The sequence below is a fragment of the Mytilus trossulus genome, chromosome 4, assembly GCF_036588685.1.
Source record: "Mytilus trossulus isolate FHL-02 chromosome 4, PNRI_Mtr1.1.1.hap1, whole genome shotgun sequence".
Taxonomy (NCBI): domain Eukaryota; kingdom Metazoa; phylum Mollusca; class Bivalvia; order Mytilida; family Mytilidae; genus Mytilus; species Mytilus trossulus.
The window spans coordinates 50,740,870-50,764,649 of record NC_086376.1 but is presented as its reverse complement, the minus strand read 5'-3'; the positions used below and the strand labels follow the sequence as shown (position 1 = coordinate 50,764,649).

Below are 23,780 nucleotides of genomic sequence, written 5' to 3'. Positions count from 1 at the left end.
TGCAAAAAAAACCACTATTTAGTCGGCTATTAAATGCCCCGACCATTAAGATTTAAAAACAAAAATCAAACAAAACTAAACAGCCTTATTGATAACAAAATAATTTGCGAAAAAACCTTGACCGACATGAATTATGAATAACAACCACTGTACTGCATGTTCCTGGCTTTAGAATGGACATTGGCACATAAACAATGTTGTGGCCATAAACCCAACCCTCCTAAATGAACTTAACCTTAAGGACAACACATCGCAAGAAAAAACTGTAAAATATCAGTTGCAATTCGTGTCCCTAAAAATATGGGTACGGTGCACAATAATCACTTACATAAAAACAATAGACACAATCACTGAAATAATCGCACTTACCGAAAGCTATTTCAAAGCTAGTGAACATGTAGACGAACCAGTGGACATAGACGGACTGGTAAACATGTAAACAGACGGACGAGTGTGACAGACTTATTGACAAACATTCACATATAGACAGACCTGTAGTTGGGAATGTAGAAAGACTAAGAGAAACGCTTAGGTACGCTTTACACACACCTAATACACGCTTTAAGCTCGTTGTATACACGCTTTAAGCTCATTGTGCACATGATACAGATATGATTGACAGGTTGAATGCATCAAAATTACTAGCATATTGGTAGCGTGCATGATTTTTTTTACCATGGCAGACATACGTCGGATCTATACATTGATGTGTGAAGCTGGTATTACATTAAGTAAACAGGCAATGTCAGTTTCTAATTCTTATGCACAACAAAAGTAATATAAGACAATACATCTTTATTAAACAATTATCTTAAATATATATAATGCCAAACAAGCATTTGGGTTTACGATTGCATTTCTTTTTTTAATGAAAGCAACTTGTTAGTTTATTCCCCATCAATCATTATGTCTATTTTAGTCATTTTGATTTTAATTTTTATAAGAAGAGAATGATATATGTTTGCAATCAAGAGAAAATCAACATTTCAATAAAATAAGTTTTTTAATTTGTTTAAAGGCACTCTACAACTTTTAATTTTCAATGCCATATAACCTGTGTTTCAACTTACAAAATGCCCCAAAACAACATTTTTAGATTATTTTTATTGACACTTTAAAGTTCTTAGCTGTTGGTCTAGATCTTATGTCTTTCAAGGGTAGTTGGTAACATTTACTAAAAGAATTTTCAGCAATAGTGCTTTATTAATATTCTTTTGTCCCAACCATACCTTGATATGAAATTGTTCAAACAACTCTTCCAATCTTTCCATGAGTGATTTCCATCACTTTGATTATACTTCATTTATAAAAAAAATTATCAATAGAAATTTGGCATCACAAGGTAAATCTTGAAAGGGCATAGTGTTACTTGATAGGTGATGAATGCATACCTTTAAGAATAACTGTTAATAAGTTTCTATCAATTAGCTGCCATATTTTAAAAAGATATGAAAATTTACATACTTTGTCTCCCTGATTCTGCAAAAGGTCTAGTTGACCATTGATTAATTGACGGATGACAATGGTGATGTATGATATTCTTAAGAAATTATGAGTGATGACTGTATTTGCCATTAAAATGAATTCCTCCTGACTCTTGAGATATGTTTGAAATCAGGTATAGAAAACTGCTACTTTGAAAAAATATATAGTTATTTTAAATATATAGTTATTTCTTTTCATATTTTTGTAGAAGTGGATACCATTGCATTAGCACTAATTGATCTGAATATAAGTATATCCCATCTACAAAGTAATGCAACAACATTGGAATCGGCTGTAAATCAACTGGGGACGGATATCAGAACTGATATAACTGGATGTAGTACTTATTGTACTGGAGCTCCAGATGTATCAGAGTTAAATGTTACAATAGATGCTAATGCTGTAGGTATTTTCTTTTGAAGTTCAATGTAAATATGCTTCAAACTAGCTTTAAAAAAGTCATAAAAAATACCTGGGCTATGACTTAATGCCAGTGCGATACATGATTTCCTCATGAAGTTTGGGAATTTGAAAGCTTGACTTAGGGATAATGATCCAGCGACAGCTAGCTGCTACAGCTGCGCTGTTAGCTAAATTCTTAAAAGCTTTATATACACCTTATATGATGTTCAAGTTAATTTCAGGTTTTATTTGACCTTGACCTCATTTTCACAGTTCATTGCTCAGTGTTAAGTTTTGTGTTTTGGTCTGTTTTGCTTAAACTTGTTGTATGGTAGATTTTTAAGCATTATATATTTGGATATCCCTTGTTAATGAACTTTCACCTTATTTGTTTAGTTTCCAGATATTTCTGACCAGATAAATAAAATCTCTTCAGTGCAAGCACAGAATTTGACAGGAATTGTTGTTGATGTAAGTATATCTATATGTATAGATAATTATAAAAACAATTCATATATGGTATGCTTGCTAATGTCTTTACTCTTATCCATATTCTACTCTATAAAACTCATTATCGATTTATGAAAGAATCAAATCAAGGAAACAAACAGGAATTTAGGGAATCCAACAAACCTCAAAAGGATCTGTCAACTAGGTTAGCAAAAGGTGTTACTTCTGCTTATTTTTGTAGTGTCTTTAATTTCAATTTCACTGACTTATACCAAATGTCAGCACTCATAGAAATGTGAGTTATTGAGTGACAGAACATCATCATTATAATTATTACTGTAAATTCACAAATTATGTCATGTATTCACAATTGTGATTTTACAAGAATAGACAAAAGTGAGTTAAATTGTTGTGATTTTGAATAAAATCTGCATACAGATCTATTTTAGTCATCAAAATAAAAGTTTTTATTTTTGCACTACTCACCCAGTCTCATTATTGACATTAATAAAAACCTTGCAATATTTTCTGAGTTGATGATATCAAAAAGTGAATTCTAATATGACGTCCTTATTACGCTTTGTAGACAAAGCCGTGTTCTAATGAGCATAAAAAATATGTTTGACACATGCGCACGAACTTACTGTGTATATAAACTTACTGTGTATATTAACGTTATTTCCATCGTTATCCTTTAAAATGTATACATTTAAGCAGCTAGCATAAACTTTTATTATATATTTTTTTTATAAAACAACATATATTTACCCTGCTCGGGGTTTTTCAACTCATCAAATATGAATTGTAATGCACAGACTCCTCGGGGACGAAACGGGAAAAGCCAAACGTTTTTACAGTATTTTCTTACGCTTCGACCTATAAAAATACTGCATTTGTCCTATTAGAATCAAAATAATTCCTTCATGTCCTGCTCTATGCTTATTTTAACATGGGTAGGCATTATATTTGACCACATTTTACACCTCACTAATGCTCAGTGTAAAATATCGACAAATATAATGCCTACCCATGTTAAAATGAGCATAGAGCATGACATGAAGGAATTATTTCTTAAATAACAGAAATTTGCAATTCAGTTGATAGTTGATTTATCCCTGCCAATTTTTGTCTGTTGAAGTTTTCAATATAATAAAACACTTACTGACTGGATATTCATAGAATAGTAAGTTTATTGTCCCCCGGAATACAACTTTTGTCCTTGGCTATGCCTCAGGGCACCTCAGGGAACAATAAACTTACTATTCCATGAATATCCAGTCAGTATTAAAGTGTTTTATTAAGGTCAGTAAGGTTCTGTGTTGAAGGCCATACTTTGACATTAGAATGGATTACTTATACAAATTGTGACTTGGATAGAGAGTTGTCTCATTTGCACTCATACCACATCTTCTAATTTCTATTTCATGATTTTTTTGGCAAAAAAATGGAGGGGGGGCTGATTATATGACTGTGAATGGTAATTGCAGAACTTGGTAATATCAGGGACGTATATATAAGTCCTTGGTAATACTGATTTGTTTAAAACATCATATTTGAATTATAATGATTTTGATGACACAAACAGGACATTCCTCTGGTATTGAAAATGAAGGTATTCCAGTCTGAGACAATAAACAGATGCTAGAAATTTCAATATGATAAATGAAATCAGATTTATGTTTCCAAGTTCCTTTGATTATCGAGTGTCAGTAGATTGATCATATTTTATAATGTTTACAGGTAAAATAGAATTAACACAATTGATTATTGTTTTACTGCTTATATTTGATATAAAGTTAATTTGTGACTTGTGATATTAACCAAATTAATTTTGTACTTATTTTACAACAAGCATATACATTTTGGAAAATGCTTTTTCTAGTGCTATCTTGCTTTGGTTGAATTTGTTTTATTGAGTATCACATCATTTTCCTATATCAACAAGCATTAGCTCCCACATTTTTAGTCTTTTATCTGAAATCAATGTCATGTTATATATTTTACATAAGGCTAAGCAAGGATTTGAAGACATTCCATGGACTGTTGAAAATGAGACAGCAACAGTGGTGGCAGGTTTGTTTTCTTATACATAAGTTATATTTCTGCTGCCAATATTAAAGAATAGAATAACTTATAAACATGTGTTAATTTAACTTCACATTAGTACACAAATTTACATTTTGTGGATTATTATAAGTAAAATCTTTTTTGAAAATTACTGAAATCTTCACAATTTCTGCATTTGCATTAGATTTTAGACGGTTATTTGATGATGATACATAACATATATGAAGGTTGAGACTGAACACGAATGTGGCTACTTTCATCTCAGATTCAAATTATCTGAAAATGGATGTTTTGCGGCAAATTTGATTAAATTTTCATATACATGTATAAGCCTTAATTAAGGCATCTGTGATAACCAAATTAGTTTAAATCTTTTACAAAAACTAATTAAATAAACTATAGAAGATGCTTAAGTGTTTAAAAATTGTCAAAGGTTTTATAATAGATGTACTTCAAATTTTATGCCATTATTGTCTCTTACCGGACAATCTCCTTTATCATGTTTTATGTATTTTGAATTTTTATTTTAGTCATAGTTTTCCTTTCAGATATAAAGAATACAGTAAATGATCTATCAGACCAAATTCAACCAATTATTGATCAGGCAGACAGTTTTAAAAACGATGTGAGTAATTCAAGAACTGATTTCATTCGTTAAACTTCAGAGATTATGCTATAGGACTTGAGTGTAGTGTTAGCTGATGACCTCAATGTTAGATAATTTTAAAAGTTTAAAGTAATTTTTTAATGTAAATAAATAAAAGTTTAAGCTAATCAACAAAGAGAAAAATGATGTCACAGATAAATGTTTTAAGGTGGTATGGGTGTCTTCCGCCATCTTGGATTGTAAAAAACAGAGAATCTAAGGTCAAGATTTTCTATTAAGTTAGCAAAATTAAATCCAGGAATGTAAATATTTAATGTGAATTATCATTTAAAAGAACTTATTTATAAAAATATAACTTATAAATATTAATATTTTTACAAGTGTTGATAATTTTTGGTTGTTTTTAAATGTTTTCAAATTGGCATTTTAAGGGGAGGTACTCTAAAACAGTGCATTATCTGAAAGATTGTACATGGAATTTTTCTATTTTGTATTTTAGCCGGAAAAAACTCACGGTGACCCTATCTTTTCTTTTGATTTTTCAAAGCATTGTATGAAAGCTATCTTACCCTCATTTATTTTACAATTCTATCATTTTGTTAAGTTTCTAATTACAAAATGGTGTTTTTTCCTGTATAATCCATACAAAATGTGTCATTTTGTCACCACCTGTAGCTTGAGAAAATGCGCGGTGACCTATCATTCTTATTATATTTTTGAACATATATCAATAGATACTAAGTTTTGGCAAAGTATGAACATTTTTTTTAGACATCCATACCACCTTAAAAAGTTAATTATATTTCAAAACTCTCTGTAGTCACTAGTGAACTAAGATGTAAGAATATAGTTCCTAGTAGTCCAGTCAATCTAGCATACATTTGACCCTAACCTTAACATAATTGCAACAGAAGATTTTAAATTTTAATCTTAAGCATTACAGTAAAACCTGTATAAACCGGCCGGCTACAGGACTATGAAAAAGGGCCGGTTTGGACAGTGAGCCGGTTTATTCAGGTTTCCGTTTTGACCGGAAGTTAATGACTTGTGACGTCCAACATTTTGCATGTAAAATTTCTCGTTGATTGTAAATTATATCTAATAAATTAAAATACTTTCTCTTTGTTTTTCATTGTTTGCATTTGCGTCATAATGCTCGCGTTGTTTGGATGGTTTGACGAGAGTTTCGATTTACTCCCATGATGAATAATTTGAAATGTTGGAATGGCCGATTAAAAAGCCAGAATATTATCAAACGTAATTTAATCACTTTCCAAACGTTGTCGTTCAGTGTACAATATCCATTGATTGTTGTCATCCGGGTGATTTTCATTATCAAGGTCATTTGTTTAGAACATCACAACAAGGAACCCAGGATTTAGAAATCGCTATGTGAATTTTATACTCCGCGATTTTAAAATGTTTATCCAAGTTAAAACGTAAGTTCAATCCGAGATATATTCGGTGTGTCTTTTCCTTTAATTGACACGTATATAATGTTTTAATAAATAATACAGCTCACTTCTGTACGATTGTAGATTCACAGATTGACACCTGACTAATTGATTATCAAATATGTTTTGATTGCATATCGATCATTGAAATTAATTAGACAAACCGGTTTTGACAGGTAATAATTAATGTAATTAAGAGTATTGGGACTTCATAATTAGACCAGAATTCGGAATACACAGGGTCCGGTTTACAAAGGGTATTTTAACAAAGACTTTGAAGGCAAAAATATGGGACTTTCATTTTCGGCCTGAATGGACAGGAAATTGGTTTTTTCAGGGTCCGGTTTAATCAGGTTTGACTGTATATCCCAAATATAAACAGAAAAAAGTCCCATAAATCTTACTTGAGGAAGACTAAAAAAATCACTATTTAAAATTCCCTATGGACATTTGCGTTGAAAAGGGAGATAACTCTGCAAAAAAGGCAGAAATATCAATAAATTATTGATATAAAATTATAACTTTACAGCTTTTATTCAACAGAATGCATTGATTCTTGATATTTTAGCTTTCTATCATACCTGTCAACCTGTGACGATGAAAATGCAGGTCATGACCTGCATTGAAGACTCAAATCTCAGGTCATAACGCATACAAACTTTTTCGAGCTGAATTTCAGTATTTATGGTACATTTTCTTATAAGGTATATGGAAGATACCAGAACATGTTGACTTGGTTAAGTCATTTTAAATCTTATTAATTATTTTTTCATTGCACTAGCTTTTAATGATTTTTATAATTTTGTGTAACACAGTCTTATGTTCCTTACTTTTTATAATTATCAAATACTAGAATTTAATTTTTCAAATGTAATTTTAAATTCGTTTGACACTACTGGCTGTGTAGTCTTCCTATTAAACATACTATCCCGAATACAATGAGGAAATTAGAGTATGATAAAATATAGTAATACAGTTAAAGCAGTGTAAATGTAAAAAATAATTTTCAACTTTTTTTTCAAAATTGTATTAAGGTATTAAAATAATGGAAAGTTATTTTTCAAGATGTATTTGAATTTTATATTTTGTATGATTTAACCTTTTTTACCCATAAAACATAAATATAAGGAATAATTTTGAATGGTGACAAATAAGGGGAAGTAACTCTAACTCTAATTGAAATATCTTTGTAAACCAAGTGCAATTTATTTACGCAGACCTGCCAACTATCCCGATTTTCGCGGTATCATCCCGATTTTTACCCCTCAACCCGAATCCCGATATCGGGATTGTAAAATTAGTCAAAATCCCGATTTTCAACAAATTTACCCGAAAAAATTATTGATTACCGATTTTGAAGTTTTTCTGATCAATTTAAAAAATCAATCATTTTACCTGGGGGACATATTATGACAATTTAATGACCCTACGCTAATCAACAGTCACAACAGGTGTCATAATTAGTGGTTGAATGTAATCAGATTACCTAATGGGTCGTAATGGTCCTCAAAATTAATTTGTTTACACAAATTTGGTCAAACAGCCTTTCAATTTTAATCAATTTATCATACAAGCGCAATTTGCAACATTTGCCGTAGTTCCACAGCAAAATCATAATTAATTTGAAGATGAGAACAGTAAAGAACTCTAAAGAAAACATTGTTTATCTTGAAATCTGTTTAATTTTTGAACCAGACATCGTGTGTCTGTTGATTTAAAATCGACGCCATTTTGTATACACTTCTACTGTGTTACTGTATAAGCCTCCGCCGGTAAGAGCACCTCTGAATACAAAGAAAGATAACTCAAATTGTATCCATTTTCTCATAGATACTGATAAGACCATGAGTAAGACTAAATCAAAATCTGTCTTCATCCTTCTAACTTTAGGACATGTAGTTTTAGGTGTTTTGAGTCAAGGTTCATAGATGAGAAGGTCTTTGGAGGGGGGAAAAGGGGGTCTCTACTTTGAATACTTTATTTTTAATGCCATTTTCTCTATTCCTCAGTTATTTTGTCAATTTTATAATTTAATAGTACAAGAATCATGCAAATAAAAGAAATCAAGGCCTAAAGGCTCATCATTAGAATACCTAAATAAAAAAGAAGAGAACTTAGACTATTTTAGGAGTAAAAAACAATGTTCACAGAAAAGTCGCTAAAACTGTAACCCTTAAAAATCTTGTCGCGCGCTAAATCCCCCATGGAGACTTTCAAAAGTTGGCAGGTCTGATTTACGACCTAAAGCTAATTGGTAATTGGTGTTAATTAACAGTGTGTTTGACACCAATGCTGTCAAGTGAAGCCATGCACTCAATGGGTCACTTAATTTGACAGTTTACATAGCTAGATGAACTTCCTGTTCATGGAATAATTACGAATTTGCTGGTATTTCAAAGGAATATTACTTATGAAATCAAACTCAAGGCTAAGAAATACGGGTGAAATCGGGTCATTTTTGGAATTCCCGGGTGATTTCAATGACCCGGCGGGTGTCCCGGGTGATCCCTCAGAATTGTGAAAATCTCGGGTCACACCCGCAGAATACGGGTCAGTTGACAGGTATGCTTATATAGAGTATAACAAACAACTCTATCTGTTGCACTTTGTTAATACAGCTGTTTCTCAAAACACGCCTCTTTTGGGGAGATCTTGAATATTCATAGAAAATTAATTTTGTTTGCATACTGGTTCCCAGTTATGCTCTCTGTGTTCCATCTCACAGAGACATAACTTGGGAATGTAACCAGTAAATTTACATGTGCATATTGTTTACATTGAAATCTGTGGCAACCTTTCATTCGAGGTAGGGGTAGTTAAGAAAATAAGTGTTAGTTTAAACTCTGAAAAGTTCAGGGATTATAAATGTTGAAAATATGCGGCACAGCCCTATATTTTGACCTTTGAAAAAAATTGTGCTGCATTATGAACTTTCAATTCTAGGATCAGATTTTTTTCAAAACTTCATAGTAAAAGTGGTACAGTTTTAGCCGTAAAATGAGTTCCTTTGCATTGTCAATATTTACAGAAATGCAACCTATAGGTGTTTTCATATCTTTTATTAAGCTACAATCTAGATTTCGTAATTGATTAGTTGACCATCTATTAAATTTTTTCAACATGTCACGGAAAAGAATCTCAAATTTAGTAAAAATGATTAAGCATATATTCTTCTTTTTGTGGTTAAAAGCTTCTTTAAGGAAGTAAGATGCTGAAAAAATATAATATACAGATATAAACAATACCAAATTATTGCATTATTTTTTCAATATGGTCACAAAGACACATATTTGCAATTTCTTAATTGAAATGCACCAAAAAAAATAAAAAAATCCTTGCAACACTTTGGTTTCGTACATTTCCTGAGCAGAGGATTATATAATATAATCAAATACGAACTTATAACCCCATCCAAACATCTTACTTTACATAAATTTAAAGGCAATCAACCAAAAACTGATAAAAAAGACTCATTTTTGCAGAGTTATCTCCCTTCCAATGTTAAATTTCCATAGGGAATTAGAAATTTGATTTTTCCTCAAGTTAGATTTAATGGGACTTTTTTCTGTGTATATTTAGAGCTATAGATTAGAACTAAAACATTTTCTGTTGCTATTAGTTTGAGGTTAAAACTTAGTTTGAGTGGACTATAGCTATATTTTTTAACATGGAAATTACTCACTGAAAAGATGTAGCTTTCATTAATAGAAAATAATACAACTTTATAAAACTCAATTTAAACATCAGGCAACTTAAAAAAATCAATGGTTTATTGTTCCTCTTTTGTCATGGTATGTTATTACTGAAGACTGATTGCTTTTATATTTCCCCTAGTCCGTCTGTTCATCCCAAAAAAGATTTCAGTCACACTTTACTTAGCAATACTGATCAGAATTAATTTATAATAGTAAGCTGCTTGGTGCTGTTAAATTGTAAAACATTTTTTAGAATCTGTCAGATATCTACTATTTGTTTTTTTATGGCCCCTCAACGAAGTATATATACCATATTAGTTTAACCCTTGTCCATAATTCCGTCATTCCGTAGTTCTGTAATTCTGTCATTCCGCAACAAACCATTATACAGAGTTTTTATGCCCCACCTACGATAGTAGAGGGGCATTATGTTCTCTGGTCTGTGCCTCTGTTCGTCCGTTCGTTCGTCCCGCTTCAGGTTAAAGTTTTTGGTCGAGGTAGTTTTTGATGAAGTTGAAGTCTAATCAATTTGAAACTTAGTACACATGTTCCCTATGATATGATCTTTCTAATTTTAATGTCAAATTAAAGTATTGACCCCAATGTCATGGTCCACTGAACAAAGAAAAAGATAGTGTGAAGCTCAGGACTCAGGTTAAAGTTTTTGGTCAAGGTAGTTTTTGATGAAGTTGAAGTCCAATCAACTTGAAACTTAGTACACATGTTAACTATGATATGATCTTTCTAATTTTAATGCCAAATTAAAGTATTGATCCCAATTTCATGGTCCAGTGAACATGTAAAATGATAGTGCGAGTGGGGCATCCGTGTACTATGGACACATTCTTGTTTTCTAAATGCCTTCAGATATTGTACTGATTTTTAACAGGATTTTTGTGACAAAAATGTCGGTTATTGATTTGGGGATGTACGGGGGTCGGGCGGTGGCAACCAAATGTTGTTCGTTCAATTACTCATGAACCGTTCAACCAAAGCTTTTAAAATTTTAATTGTTACTGACAACAAAATGAAAGTCAAGTTCAAAAATGACAATTTTACTTTTACCGTTAAGGAGTTATGGTTCTTGAAAGATTGAAAAATGGGGTTTCCAGTCGTGTCCATGCATTTACTCATGAACTGTTCAACCAAAGCGTTTCAAGTTTTTATATGTTGTTACTGATGACAAAATGGAGGTCAAGTTCAATAATGTTGATTTTGACTTTTACCGTTCAGGATTTATGATTCTTGAAAGATCAAAAATGGCGTTACCATTCATATTGTTGCATTTACTCATGAACCATTCAACCTAAGCTTTTCAAATTTTAATATGTTGATACTGGTCAGAGTACACAGTTATTTCTTAGTGCATTTCTTTTGGACACTAAATGGAAATAAAAAAAATTCCACCTGCGCTTTCTCAATAATATTTTTACAGTGTGTTTTACTACTTTTGGGACAAATTATATCAAAATTATAGAAAACTTCATCAGCTCTTACTCAAATATGGACAATTTTATGTAAAGGGGGTCTTCAAATCTTTTGACAGCTTCCAAAATACTAATTTTTGACCTTTTTCAACTGGACCAAATCAATACTTTTTTTCTAAATGCTTTCAGATATTGATTTTTGGTTTATGAGTTACCCATGATGAGTTACAGATCAAGTTTAATTGTCTTTCCACGCTGCTTATTTTTGCCAAAATTGAGGGTTTAAGACTTTAAAAATTGTTGAAAATCACAGTTAAACGCACTTTTTTAGCTCACCTGGCATAGCCATGTGAGCTTATGCCATCACTTGGCGTCCGTCGTCGTCTGTCGTCGTCGTAAACTATTTCAAGAATCTTCTCTGAAACTACTTGGCCAAATACTTCCAAACTTTAACTGAATGTTCCTTAGGGTATCTAGTTTATAAATTGTATCCAAAGTTTTGATCCATCAACAAACATGGTCGCCATGGCTAAAAATAGAACATAGGGGTCAAATGCAGTTTTTGGCTTATATCTCAAAAACGAAAGCATTTAGAGCAAATCTGAAATGGGGTAAAAATACTCATTAGGTCAAGATCTATCAGCCCTGAAATTTTCAGATGAATCTAACAATCCATTGTTGAGTTGCTGCCACTTAATTGGTAATTTTAAGGAAATTTTGCAGTTTTGGTTTATTATCTTGAATATTATTGAAGATAAAGATAAACTGTAAACAGCAAAAATGTTCAGCAAAGTAAGATCTACAAAAAAGTTAACATGACCAATATTGTCAATTGACCGCTTAAGGAGTTATTGCCCTTTAAAGACAAATTTGCTCTATTTGTTCATCAAACTTGCTTAAATTTAAAAAGATCTTCTCCTCTGAAACAACTGGGCCAAATACTCTCAAACTTTAACTGAATGTTCATTGGTGTATCTACTTTCTAAATTGTATCCGAAGTTTTGATCCATCAACAAACATGGCCGCTACGGCTAAAAATAGAACATAGGGGTCAAATGCAGTTTTTGGCTTATATCTCAAAAACTAAAGCATTAAAAGCTAATTTTTCATAGTTAAAAATGTTCAATAGGTCATGATCTATCAGCCCTGAAATTTTCAGACGAATCTAACAATCCATTGTTGGGTTGCTGCCACTAAATTGGTAATTTTAAGGAAATTTTGCAGTTTTTGGTTATTATCTTGAATATTATTGAATATAAAGATAAACTGTAAACAGCAGAAATGTTTGGCAAAGTTAGATCTACAAATAATCAATATGATCAACATTTAAATGGCATTTTAAAGCAAAAATAATAATTGTGAAAGGTTTAAGCAAACGTTTCAGGTGAGCGAATCAGGCTCTTGAGAGCCTCTTGTTTCTATATGCCTCCAGATTTTGAGCTGATTTTTTATATGTGAGACTTCCATCATGTTTGTGTCTACATGTGTTATTGAAATTGCCGATTTATCAACTGTTTGAGATGGGGCCATTTGTGTCGCTTTGACACATCTATTTTTTTCTTTATATGTCCATTAAAGGTAAGGAGGGGGAGGATTTTCCAATTTTCTCACTATAACTCAAAAGTTTTCATTTTCGTCTTTAAGCTGCAAAACTATAATACAACGAAACTTATATAAGGCAAACAGGATGAGCAAGACAGAATCTTCAAATGAGTTGAACATTAAAATCTTCAGATGAGATCTTTTTGATGTTATTGTCCGTTAATGAAGATTTTTTTTTTGCCTATTAATTATCTTGAAAATTATAATAGAAATTTTCATAGTTCATATCACCATAACTCCATTCATTTTCTAATTTTCAGACAACTGGAAGTTTCAGCATCAAAACATACAAAGATATGCTAACAAACTTTACAAAATATGCAGTAGACTTTGATCAATATAGGTAAGATTAGTTTGCTTCTAAAATTGCAACATCATTGCAAATAGCTATACTTCAGCAATAATATATTGTAATGACAATTCTCTTATGATTGTAGCTGTTTTTCTATTCCAAGAATAAGAGTTAATTCAAGAAGAAATGTTCACATAACACACACAATGGAGGCTGTATACCAATGAGTCATACATACCACATATGTGGTGAAATTGTTATTTGCGAATTCTTTCTCAAAACTAAGGGACAGAGATGCAAATTATTGCTTTTGAAAATCAGTCTTTAATCTTTGTACAAAAGTTTATAAACTTCATACACAATATGAGGTTTATTAGTTACAATATGAATCCAATATTTCAGGATTTTAAAATTTATATTTTCTCAAAATATGCAATAGCAAGTGCCCAAGTTCACCATATAAAAAAATTGTAGGGACTTTTTTACCAAGTTTCAAAATAAATCTACAAAATTTATTATCTATAAGCTCTATATCACCAGCATGATGAAAACCCCATATTTCAGACCCATAACTTAAAACGGATCCAACCATACTATCAAATAGAAAAATTTGTTGTTCAGTAAGTCACATATATTTGTTTCAATGAATTTATTAGTAAAGATAAAGCTCTTGATCCTTGTTGAGATAAATGTTTTTGAGTTTGTAAAAATTTTCCATTATAGTGGAGCAATACACCGAGGTATACATAGGAGTTCACAATTTCTAATTCTCTGTCGTTGTAATTCCCATTTGTGTGAGTTAATACATATATTTTCATCTTAGAGAAGATAACTGTTTTTCTTCAGGTATGTGCAAATGATTCCTGTAGTAGAGTTTCATTTCTTTTTGTCAATAAAGATCTAGATGTAATTTGCACCTACAATTGACCGTTTGGTTAATATTGATTTCTTAGTAGGTGCCTATGTTGTTGTTTAAAAAGAAAGAAATTGATAAGGGAACACATTCATCAAATATTTAATTGTTTTACAGATGGTATGGTGGTATTGGTCTAGCCTCTGTCATATTGCTAATAGTATTGTTGCTCCTTATTGGACTCATGTTTGCTGTATGTGGACACAGCCCAGATGTAGATCCAACAGAACGTTCATGTCTTTCTTCATGTGGTGGAAATATGTTTATGGCGTAAGTCATTAAAATATGTCCAATGATTTCCATGATTATATCATCTTACCCTGCAAATATAAGGATAGGGAATGTAGGTTAATGATTTTTTTCTCTCTCATGAATATGCATGTATGAGTAGATCAATTTTTGTTCAATAAACAGACATGCACCTTCTTATTATCAATTTCACGCCAAGCACAGTTGAAATATTTATTAATAAAAAATTGAAAAACAATTTTTTTCTATGAAAATATTAAAATGATTAATACAGGAAGTCCAAATTATGTACTGACATTTACTCGCACATTTTATAAACATTTTTTTTTTTTTTTTATAATTCAATTTAATTATAGTCATCAGTTATGAAGCAAATCGGGATGGTCAAGTTGTTCATCTTGCAGCTGCAGACTATTTCTAGATCCTTTTTTGGGGGGAGCTCCAATCCTTCAGCAGCACTTAAAAATAAAATGTCAACCCTTATCTTGGACTAGTTCATTGTGTTCCAGCCATAATCAAATGATGACCAAAGTATGCCTACATCTGGTGTATATTTTTTGATAGTTTAAGATCCTGACTAGACCTCTGCTTTTAGTTAAAAATAAAGTAAGGGGGTTATTATATAATTGTTCATTTTTTAGCTCACCTGGCCTTAAGGGCCAATGAGCTTTTCTCATCACTTGGCGTCTGTCGTCGTTAACTTTTACAAAAATCTTCTCCTCTGAAACTACTGGGCCAAACTTAACCAAACTTGGCCACAATCATCATTGGGGTATTTAGTTTAAAAAAATGTGTGGCGTGACCCGTCAAACCAACCAAGATAATAATATTCAAGATAATAACCAAAAACAGCCAAATTTCCCTAAAATTACCAATTCAGGGGCAGCACCCCAACAACGGATTGTCGGATTCATCTGAAAATTTCAGGGTAGATAGATCTTAACCTGATAAATAATTTTACTGTCAGAAATGCTTTGTTTTTTGAGTTCTAAGCCAAAAACTGCATTTTACCCCTATGTTCTATTTATAGCCATGGCAGCCATCTTGGTTGGTTTGGTGGGTCATTTTTTAAACTAGATACCCCAATGATGATTGTGGCCAAAGTTGGTTTGATTTGGCCCTGTAGTTGCAGAGGAGAAGATTTTTGTAAAAGCTAACACTGGACGACGATGACGGAAGCCGGACGCTGGACGCCAAGTGATGAGAAAAAAATGAGTTTTGCCTTTATAAGCCTACTGCTTTGAATGTGAATAAGACATATATTTAATGCATTACAGTAATTTGAAGACAAATTATTTAAAAGATATTTAACATAATTTACTTTGTTAATTGTAGGGCTGTTGGATTTGTTTTTATATTTTCCTCTTTCTTGATGCTTTTGACAACAATAGTATTCATACTTGGTACGCCAATGCATAGATTTGTCTGTGAGCCAATAACAGATCCAGATTTGACAGATTTCCAAACAGTAAATATATGTTAATATATGATGTAGTTTTGGTAACATAGCTTATGACTCACTATTTGATTTTTCTATATGTGTATCTAATGAGATATTTTACCTTTTACCATTGTCACCAACTTCAAAGGCATTGTCTAGTGTTCTGCTCTACTATCTTTATCCATTGGTCAGTTGTCTGTCCACGGCACCATGGTTAGGAACTTTGGTCAAGTCTTACTAATAGCTTCTATAAAGGGAATGATTTTACTAATTTTTCGTCTGGCTCTTGATAATGTGGAATTGAATCTTATATATACAAATTATGAACAGCTGGTGAAACCAAACCAAACCTGCACAAGGAATCTGAGCTTTGACTAAGCAATTGGCATGATTGGATATGTCTAATTTAAAAAACACTGATTATATATAAATATTAAGTAGTTAAAGGCATATGAATGTTGAACAAGTTGCTTTTTAAAAAAAAAAGTCAATACGTGAACCTTAGAACTTTTTTTTAAATTATGTTAACTGAATTGTGAATTATATCTCAGTGTTTTCATAATCATGTGTGTGGAGGATACTATTTTCTTTTTATTGTAAATCAGGACAATTTGGGTATGTTGAGAGTAGCTAGTGTTTAAAATAAAGTGAGGAGATAAATATTGTTTTATTTTTTACCAACGTGAAAGGTCAAACTACTACCAATGGATGACACTTCTGTGGTTCTTTATTTCTTAGGTTCTTCTTTCACCTAAGTCCCACAGTCATTTTATTTACTTTTCTGTTAAAATAAAACCGTATTAAATAGATATAGAAAGATGTGGAATGAGTGCCAATGAGATAACTCTCCATCCAAGAAACAATTTATAAAAAGCCTGAAACCATTATAGGTCAAGGTACGGCATTTAACACAGAGCCTTGGGTCCCACCGAACAGCAAGCTATAAAGGGCCCGAAAATTACTAGTTTAAAACGATTCTAAGGGGAAAACTTACAGTATAATCTAGATAAAAACGAGAAACGAGAAAAGCGTATGAACTACATAAACAGGCGACAGCGATTGTACATGAGATTCCTGACTAAGGACATTCAGGTGAAAACATTTGCAGTGAAATTAAATGTTATTGTACGATTATTTTGTTTCATGTTTATGCTTTCAAAGAGACAAAAGCTACTAGCTAATCATTTGTTTTGTGAATGGCGTAAAACCCTGTTCCACATTAGAAATGGGTTTGGATCCTGATTCAATTTGCTAATTATACATGTATATACTTAATATACCTGTCCTCAATCAGGAGCCTGCTTTTTTTGTTTTTTTGCTTATTATTGTGTCTGATTTTCGTTGTTTAGTACAAAACATTGCCATTAATTTGATGCAGATATGTGTATAATGGTGAAAATATACCACCCATGGGCGTGCTGATCGCGCGATAACTTGTTTGTATAACTGTTCATTAAACCCAAATTCATTGTTTCTTAGAAATAATTTGATAAATGCAGTTAACCCTTTTTTGTTGGGAATCTTTAAAGCATATACTTGTTTGTCAATTAACTCTACAGAATTGATAACCTTTCCTTTAAATTAACAATGATCATATTTGTGTACATTTACGTACATCACAGGCAATAGGAATGCATTCCATTTTTATCTTGTGTGACTCTATTGTATTAAGGGAATCTGTTGTATCTAGAGTTCAAAAGTAACTTTATGCCTCTTCAATAATGGTTTTATATTAGGTCAATTTATTTCTCAATCTCGATCCATCTCGTGGGAGAGTTACACCTAATCTATTGATGATCAGTCGGTCGGTCGTAAGGAACATTAATTAATGTACATTGTATCATACTAGTTGGCCAGGTCGCAATGCCTCATTTATTATTTCTACATTAATTTTATGAATTTTTGGAAGACTGAGGTACATGAGTCCATGTTTTGAATAATTATCAATCTTTAAAAATTATAAGTAAGCAAAGCTATTTCGTTTTTTTTCTATAAAGATTTTTAACTATATATTTAATTATGATATAAGAAAAAAGTGAGTTAACGATCAGTGTAAAGTTCTGTATTACCATGCTTTAAATATATCAAATACCCTGTATGGAGGTGCTCTTAATTGCAGGAAGCTTATACAGATAAGAAGAACAAATGTTCCGAATGAACAAAAAGAAATTTTCCGAATATTCCTCCATAGACCATATTTCTAACTAATAAATATGCGTGAACCCTAAGGGTTCACGCAAAAATACTGCACAACATAGTAATGATCTTGTATGAAATAATTTAGTGCATGTGAACTTTTGATTTTGTAGATCTTGTTTAATTTTTGTTTGCTATATATTGTTACTCCCTATCAAATTCTTCTGCAAACATTTACAAAAGGGATAAAAACGATCATTCCATAGTAAGTCCTTCTGAACATTTTTACTCTGTCTTACTATCCCTTTCCTCAATACTGACGCCTGTGTAATGCATCAGTTAAAACATTCTCCTACGAAAAATCTGTATCAGACTTAATAAAAAATTGAATCTAATATAAAAAGGATATTCATGAGAATATACAACTGGAATTTCATTGATGAAATATTTGTTTTCCCAATGCTTTAAGACTTTAAACCTGATGATTTTTTTGTTATTGAAACAATCCTATGCGAATCAAGTATGTAAAAAAAAAATCTGTGGAGGAAAGGGCTATCATGACTAATAGTTTTGCAAAAATGCAAAGAAAAAGATAAGATCATCATTGAAAGTCAACAACTATTAACAGCAATCACACTTCAGTATCATGTAAAAGCTACATGTTTTATTGTTTAGATTAGCATATGTTAAATTATATTTTATAAATTTGCCTCTAGTTTTATTACATTGGGCTGTGATTGCTCAAGTACTATTTTTTAGATTAAAAAAAGAGCATGCTATAAAAATATTAAAAATTTGCTTTCTTCCTTAGATTTTGGACACTTACATATATCAATCAATGTATGGAGGTACTGGTTCCTTGCTTGGAAAGCTTCTTCTTCAGAACAGCTCCCATTCATTTTCATTGAAGAAAATTTTGAGGTAAGATTCTTTCATGGCATCAGATTACTTTGTCAAAAGCTTTATTTATTCAGTCAGCCAGATTGTGTTTTGTCTACTCGTCAGGGCCAAAAATAAAATATTGTTTGTTTCCCCTCCCCTGACCGACCCATAAAATCATTGCTACCTGAAAAATTTTGTTGACCATTCTTGTCCACTAATTTTTTTGGCTATGTTGGTTATTGGTGATATCTTTCTGATGCTGTAGTCAACGAGTGCTGAGTTGTGGTGATACCTTTCTGATGCTGTTGTCAACGAGCGTTTTAAATCAAGGTATTTTTACACTGAAGCATCTACATGATTCGGAATCAAGGAAAACAAACAAAAATGCTTTGCCACACCATTTGTTTGTGTGCAAGGGTGATCTTTTTTTTAAATAAAAAAACCCAACTGAAGTATCTTTCAACCCGCTGAGTTCATCTTTATTTGTTTTGTGCCTAACCTCTGTTCCTGTTTAAAGGATTAAATTTCAAAGACTTTGAGTAAAAATGGTCGGACTCGTGCTTTAAAATCTATCTACTTTGTCTTTGAACAGGTTGGACACAAGTCAGGAAAATGTGGGATACATGTATTCCCTGCTTTCAGGGAACGTCCCTGTTTTCTGGTGTAAAAAAACCCAGTTTAAATGGGATTTAAATAATTCCTTTTTCAATTTATGGCATAAAAATTACAAAAGGGCACGTTTTAACGTTATAACTGCATCAGTAGAATTCATAAATACTTATTAAAAGTATTTTAGGAAATACAAAACATGAATACAAAGTTCTTCTAGAACTCGAAAAAACATACAAATATATGTTTAGGAATCAATTGACCAAGCTGCATGATCCAGGTGTAACTGAACATAACTGAATCATGTTCACAATTGCTCAGCTTTTTAGGTGGGCCTGACCATTTATAACAACCTTTGACTGCCATGTTTAAACTACTGTATCATGATTTTTTGCTGCAGTTGGTAAATCATGGGGTGATGGAGGTCTTTATAACTAGTTTAGTAAATTCATCTGTTTATGCTACTACATTAGTGGGTAAAATTATAAGAAGAAAACCTTGAGTAAAGAGTTTCAGAGTGAGGTAACGTGTCTGTTAAGTTTAAACATGTTTTTGAGAGCCATTGAAATATGTGTTCAGAATATTAGATCCTTTTAAAAAAATCAAAAATAAGGGAATGACAGAAAAAGGGATTATTGATACCGCAAGCTATTAATTAAAAATAAATTTTACTTCTTCTTTACAGTGACTGTGAAGGTGGAAAGTCAGCATATTCAGCATTTGAATTGTCAAGCATGATAGATATATCAGCTCTGACAAATTATTCTGGGGTATGTATTGCATTTAAAATGCTCAATCTTGATGTGACCAGGTGGACTAAGGTTTTAATTGAATATGTAACCTTCAAATCCATTAGAATATAACAAAGAAGGCAATGACAGATCTGAAATGTACAGATGACAAGTAAATATAACTACAGGTAAAAGAGTATGAATATTTCATTTTGTAGCAAATACTATATATTTAATTCGCTTTTATCTGTATATTTCCTGTTATACTTTTATGTGATAATTTTCATATCACATGAGTAGAGTGAGAATGAAAATTATCGCTAGTTTCTGAGGTCCTTAGCAGCAGTGTATTAATCCATATCCATGCGCTAGAGTGTCCACCAATCAGAAAAGTTTAGCCAGAACTATAAAAAAAAACATTATTGGATGACTTCGCTGAAATGTGAACAGAAATATAAAATATTAGGTCAGTAGTTATCAAAGGTACCAGGGTAATAATTTAAAAAGCCAGACGCGCGCTTCGTCTACATAAGACTCATCAGTGAAGCTCGGATCTAAATAGTTATAAAGCCAAACAAGTACAAAGTTGAAAAGCATACGGGACCCAAAATTCCAAAAGTGTTGTGCCAAATATGGCTTAAATATTCCTCAGATAAGAAAATCCTTAGTTTTAAAAAAAAAATATATAATGTTTTGTAACAGGAAATTTATACAAATGACCATATAATTGATATTCATGTCTACACTGAAGTGTTGACTACGAGGCTGGTCAATATCAGGAAAATATGAACTTTTTTGTATGAGGCTGAGAAACTGGGGAAGGGTGAGGTTCTACCAAGCCCTTCCCCAGTTTTGCACCAAGTATAAAACAGTTTATATTTTTATGACATTGACCTAATATTGTTTTTATACTGCAACTTAAATTAATACATCGATAGCTCTTTTAAATCGTAACACAAGTGTCAAACTTATCTTAATTCCTTAATTGACCCCTGATTGTTGAGAAAGGGTTCCATGATGAAATTGACATTATACTTAATATAGCTCTGTTACTTTTATTATGTTTAGGAAATAAACATAGCCTATAATTGCAGTATAAAAGATGATTTCTTGTAAGACATTTAGATATTTTACTGTGAATTTGATAATTAATTATTATTCATAAAAGTAATCAAATCATGTTTCTAACAAATAAACAAATTCAATTTTACATTAATCTACTACAAATAATCATCGGTCTGTCTGCATTTCTTCTGCATACATGTATATTTCTTCGTGTGCTTTGAAAATACATCCCCTATGACACATCTCTCTTTCGGTTAACCAGATTAAGCGAGAAAAAACAATCTAGTTGAGAAGGCCAACAATAATCTATAATTATTTCTAATTGCTAAATTGCGATTCTTATAAGACTTTCATTAAAGGTTTTGAGTACACACCCGTGATAAAATTGTGAGAATTTTGCAGGTACCTGCAACTTCCTCTTAAACAAAACTGTTTGCTTCAATATTGCTGCAATACTGCTGTATTATTGCAGCATTAATTTTCATTTTGTGTAATGGATAAACATGATGAATAAGGAACTGCTCTTTACTCACTGGTACATTTGGGAATGTCTCAGCTTGAAGTATTTCCCATCAACATGATCAATTTTATTTTTTATATTAATTATTTACTTTTTCAGACATTAGATGTTAACAGTCAATTGGATAATATAAATGTTGACCTATCAACCCTTGAAATTTTGACACCTGATTTAACTGCACAGCTTACAGACTTGAAATCCTCTTCAGATATAAACTTTACTGAGTTTAGGGAACAGGTGAGAATAGACAGTTAAACAAAAATCTATTCAAAATATGACTTTCATGACAAGTGCTATGAAAATCTTATTTTTCAGGGGAGATAAAGTAGAAAATGCAATGAACTATATCTGTTTCTTAAGTCCCATCCAGAAATTACTTTGATGCAATGCCATGGGCAATGTCTTGACAACAACTATTAATATTATTATATGAGGTCAGAGGAGTGTAATCATCAAATTTATTTCAAATAGGGTTTATATCACTTTGAAATCTTTGTTACTCATTGCATTTATGTAACAATATTATCAATTTACAAAAACTATCTGAGATTCTGAAACTCTATTTGGTTTACTCGTTCTTGTGTTGCAAATTCAATTCCTGCTTAAGGATGTATTCTTCTGACTTTTCAGTCTCGTTCAGTCTCGTTGAAATCTCGTTCTTAAATCATTTCCAAAACATATGATAGAGGTGGAAAATATCAATGAATTTTAAAAATATTATAATCAAACATAACTCTGTGAAAAAAATGTGTATTTACCATGAACGGTTTTTGAATAATCCAGTTTTCAAATTTTACGACCATTCAAGTCAGTATTTTTAGTCAAAATTTTGAGAAAATGGGTGAGGGATATAAAAATGATTTTACAAGAATAATATACATCCCATCTCATTTTGGTCTTTTCAAATTTCTTAGATATGTATTTTTTCAATCATTTATAACAAAAAAGTTGAATTAATATGCATTTTGTTCTTTAAAATGAGAAAAATCATAAAAATACAAAATTGGCAGTATGGTAAATTTTACACAAAAAAGCATCAAAATATGATAAAACTTTCTTATATTAACACCTACCTATAGTTTTTGTAAGTTAAATTTATTCAGATTGGTCCACTTCATCTTTATGGAAAGTATGAAAAAAAGTTTAATTGTGGAACTGTGATTTTTTTCATGATAATAGCCCAAAAATAGGTAAAAATCAATGAAAAGTGAGAAAATCATCAAAATTGGGCATTTTCAAAGGGCCGTAGCAAAAAAAGAAGCACACCACCATATGATTTTTTCTTCACCAATTGTTTTGTTAAAGTCTTATAAACCTAAAAATCAGGTTAAGAAAAAAAGTTTAATTCTAGAAATGTTTGGCTCCTCAGAGGTGTACATCCTTAAAGAAATCTTGAGTGGAAAAGATTTTTTTGTAAATAAACACCTTGACGATGGTTATAATAATTCAATTGTCAGGGGACTCCTTCCTAAGTGTGTATAAAAAAGATTTTCTTACAAAGTAAAGCAAAATTTAAGCACATAAAGTAATATAAAAATTTATTTGAAATATTATTTGCCTTTGTTTGTTAATGACAGGTGTTGTTTACAATAGTTACACTACTAAGGCCAGGAAAGAGGCAGACCTGCGGTATCATCCCGATTTTTACCCCTCAACCCGAATCTCGATATCGGGATCGTAAAATTAGTCAAAATCCCGATTTTCAAGAAATATACCCGAAAAATTATTGTTTACCGATTTTGAAGTTTTTCTG

The 23,780-nt window shown here is 31.5% G+C and overlaps 1 protein-coding gene across 5 annotated transcripts in view; it reads left to right on the top strand.

Moving 5' to 3' along the window:
• LOC134715470 (prominin-1-A-like) overlaps window positions 1-23,780 on the top strand; it is a 103,827-nt gene that overhangs the window by 35,667 nt on the left and 44,380 nt on the right. For all 5 annotated transcript variants that reach the window (XR_010106726.1, XR_010106725.1, XM_063577655.1 and 2 more), the window contains exons 8-17: window positions 1,694-1,887; window positions 2,284-2,358; window positions 4,347-4,410; window positions 4,953-5,029; window positions 13,450-13,532; window positions 14,512-14,664; window positions 15,979-16,111; window positions 19,032-19,141; window positions 20,397-20,481; window positions 22,127-22,264. Coding sequence is in view for 3 of the 5 variants with exons in the window: in XM_063577655.1 (XP_063433725.1) it covers window positions 1,694-1,887; window positions 2,284-2,358; window positions 4,347-4,410; window positions 4,953-5,029; window positions 13,450-13,532; window positions 14,512-14,664; window positions 15,979-16,111; window positions 19,032-19,141; window positions 20,397-20,481; window positions 22,127-22,264 (1,112 nt within the window). In the remaining 2 variants the exon portion in view is untranslated. The remainder of the gene's footprint in view (window positions 1-1,693; window positions 1,888-2,283; window positions 2,359-4,346; window positions 4,411-4,952; window positions 5,030-13,449; window positions 13,533-14,511; window positions 14,665-15,978; window positions 16,112-19,031; window positions 19,142-20,396; window positions 20,482-22,126; window positions 22,265-23,780) is intronic.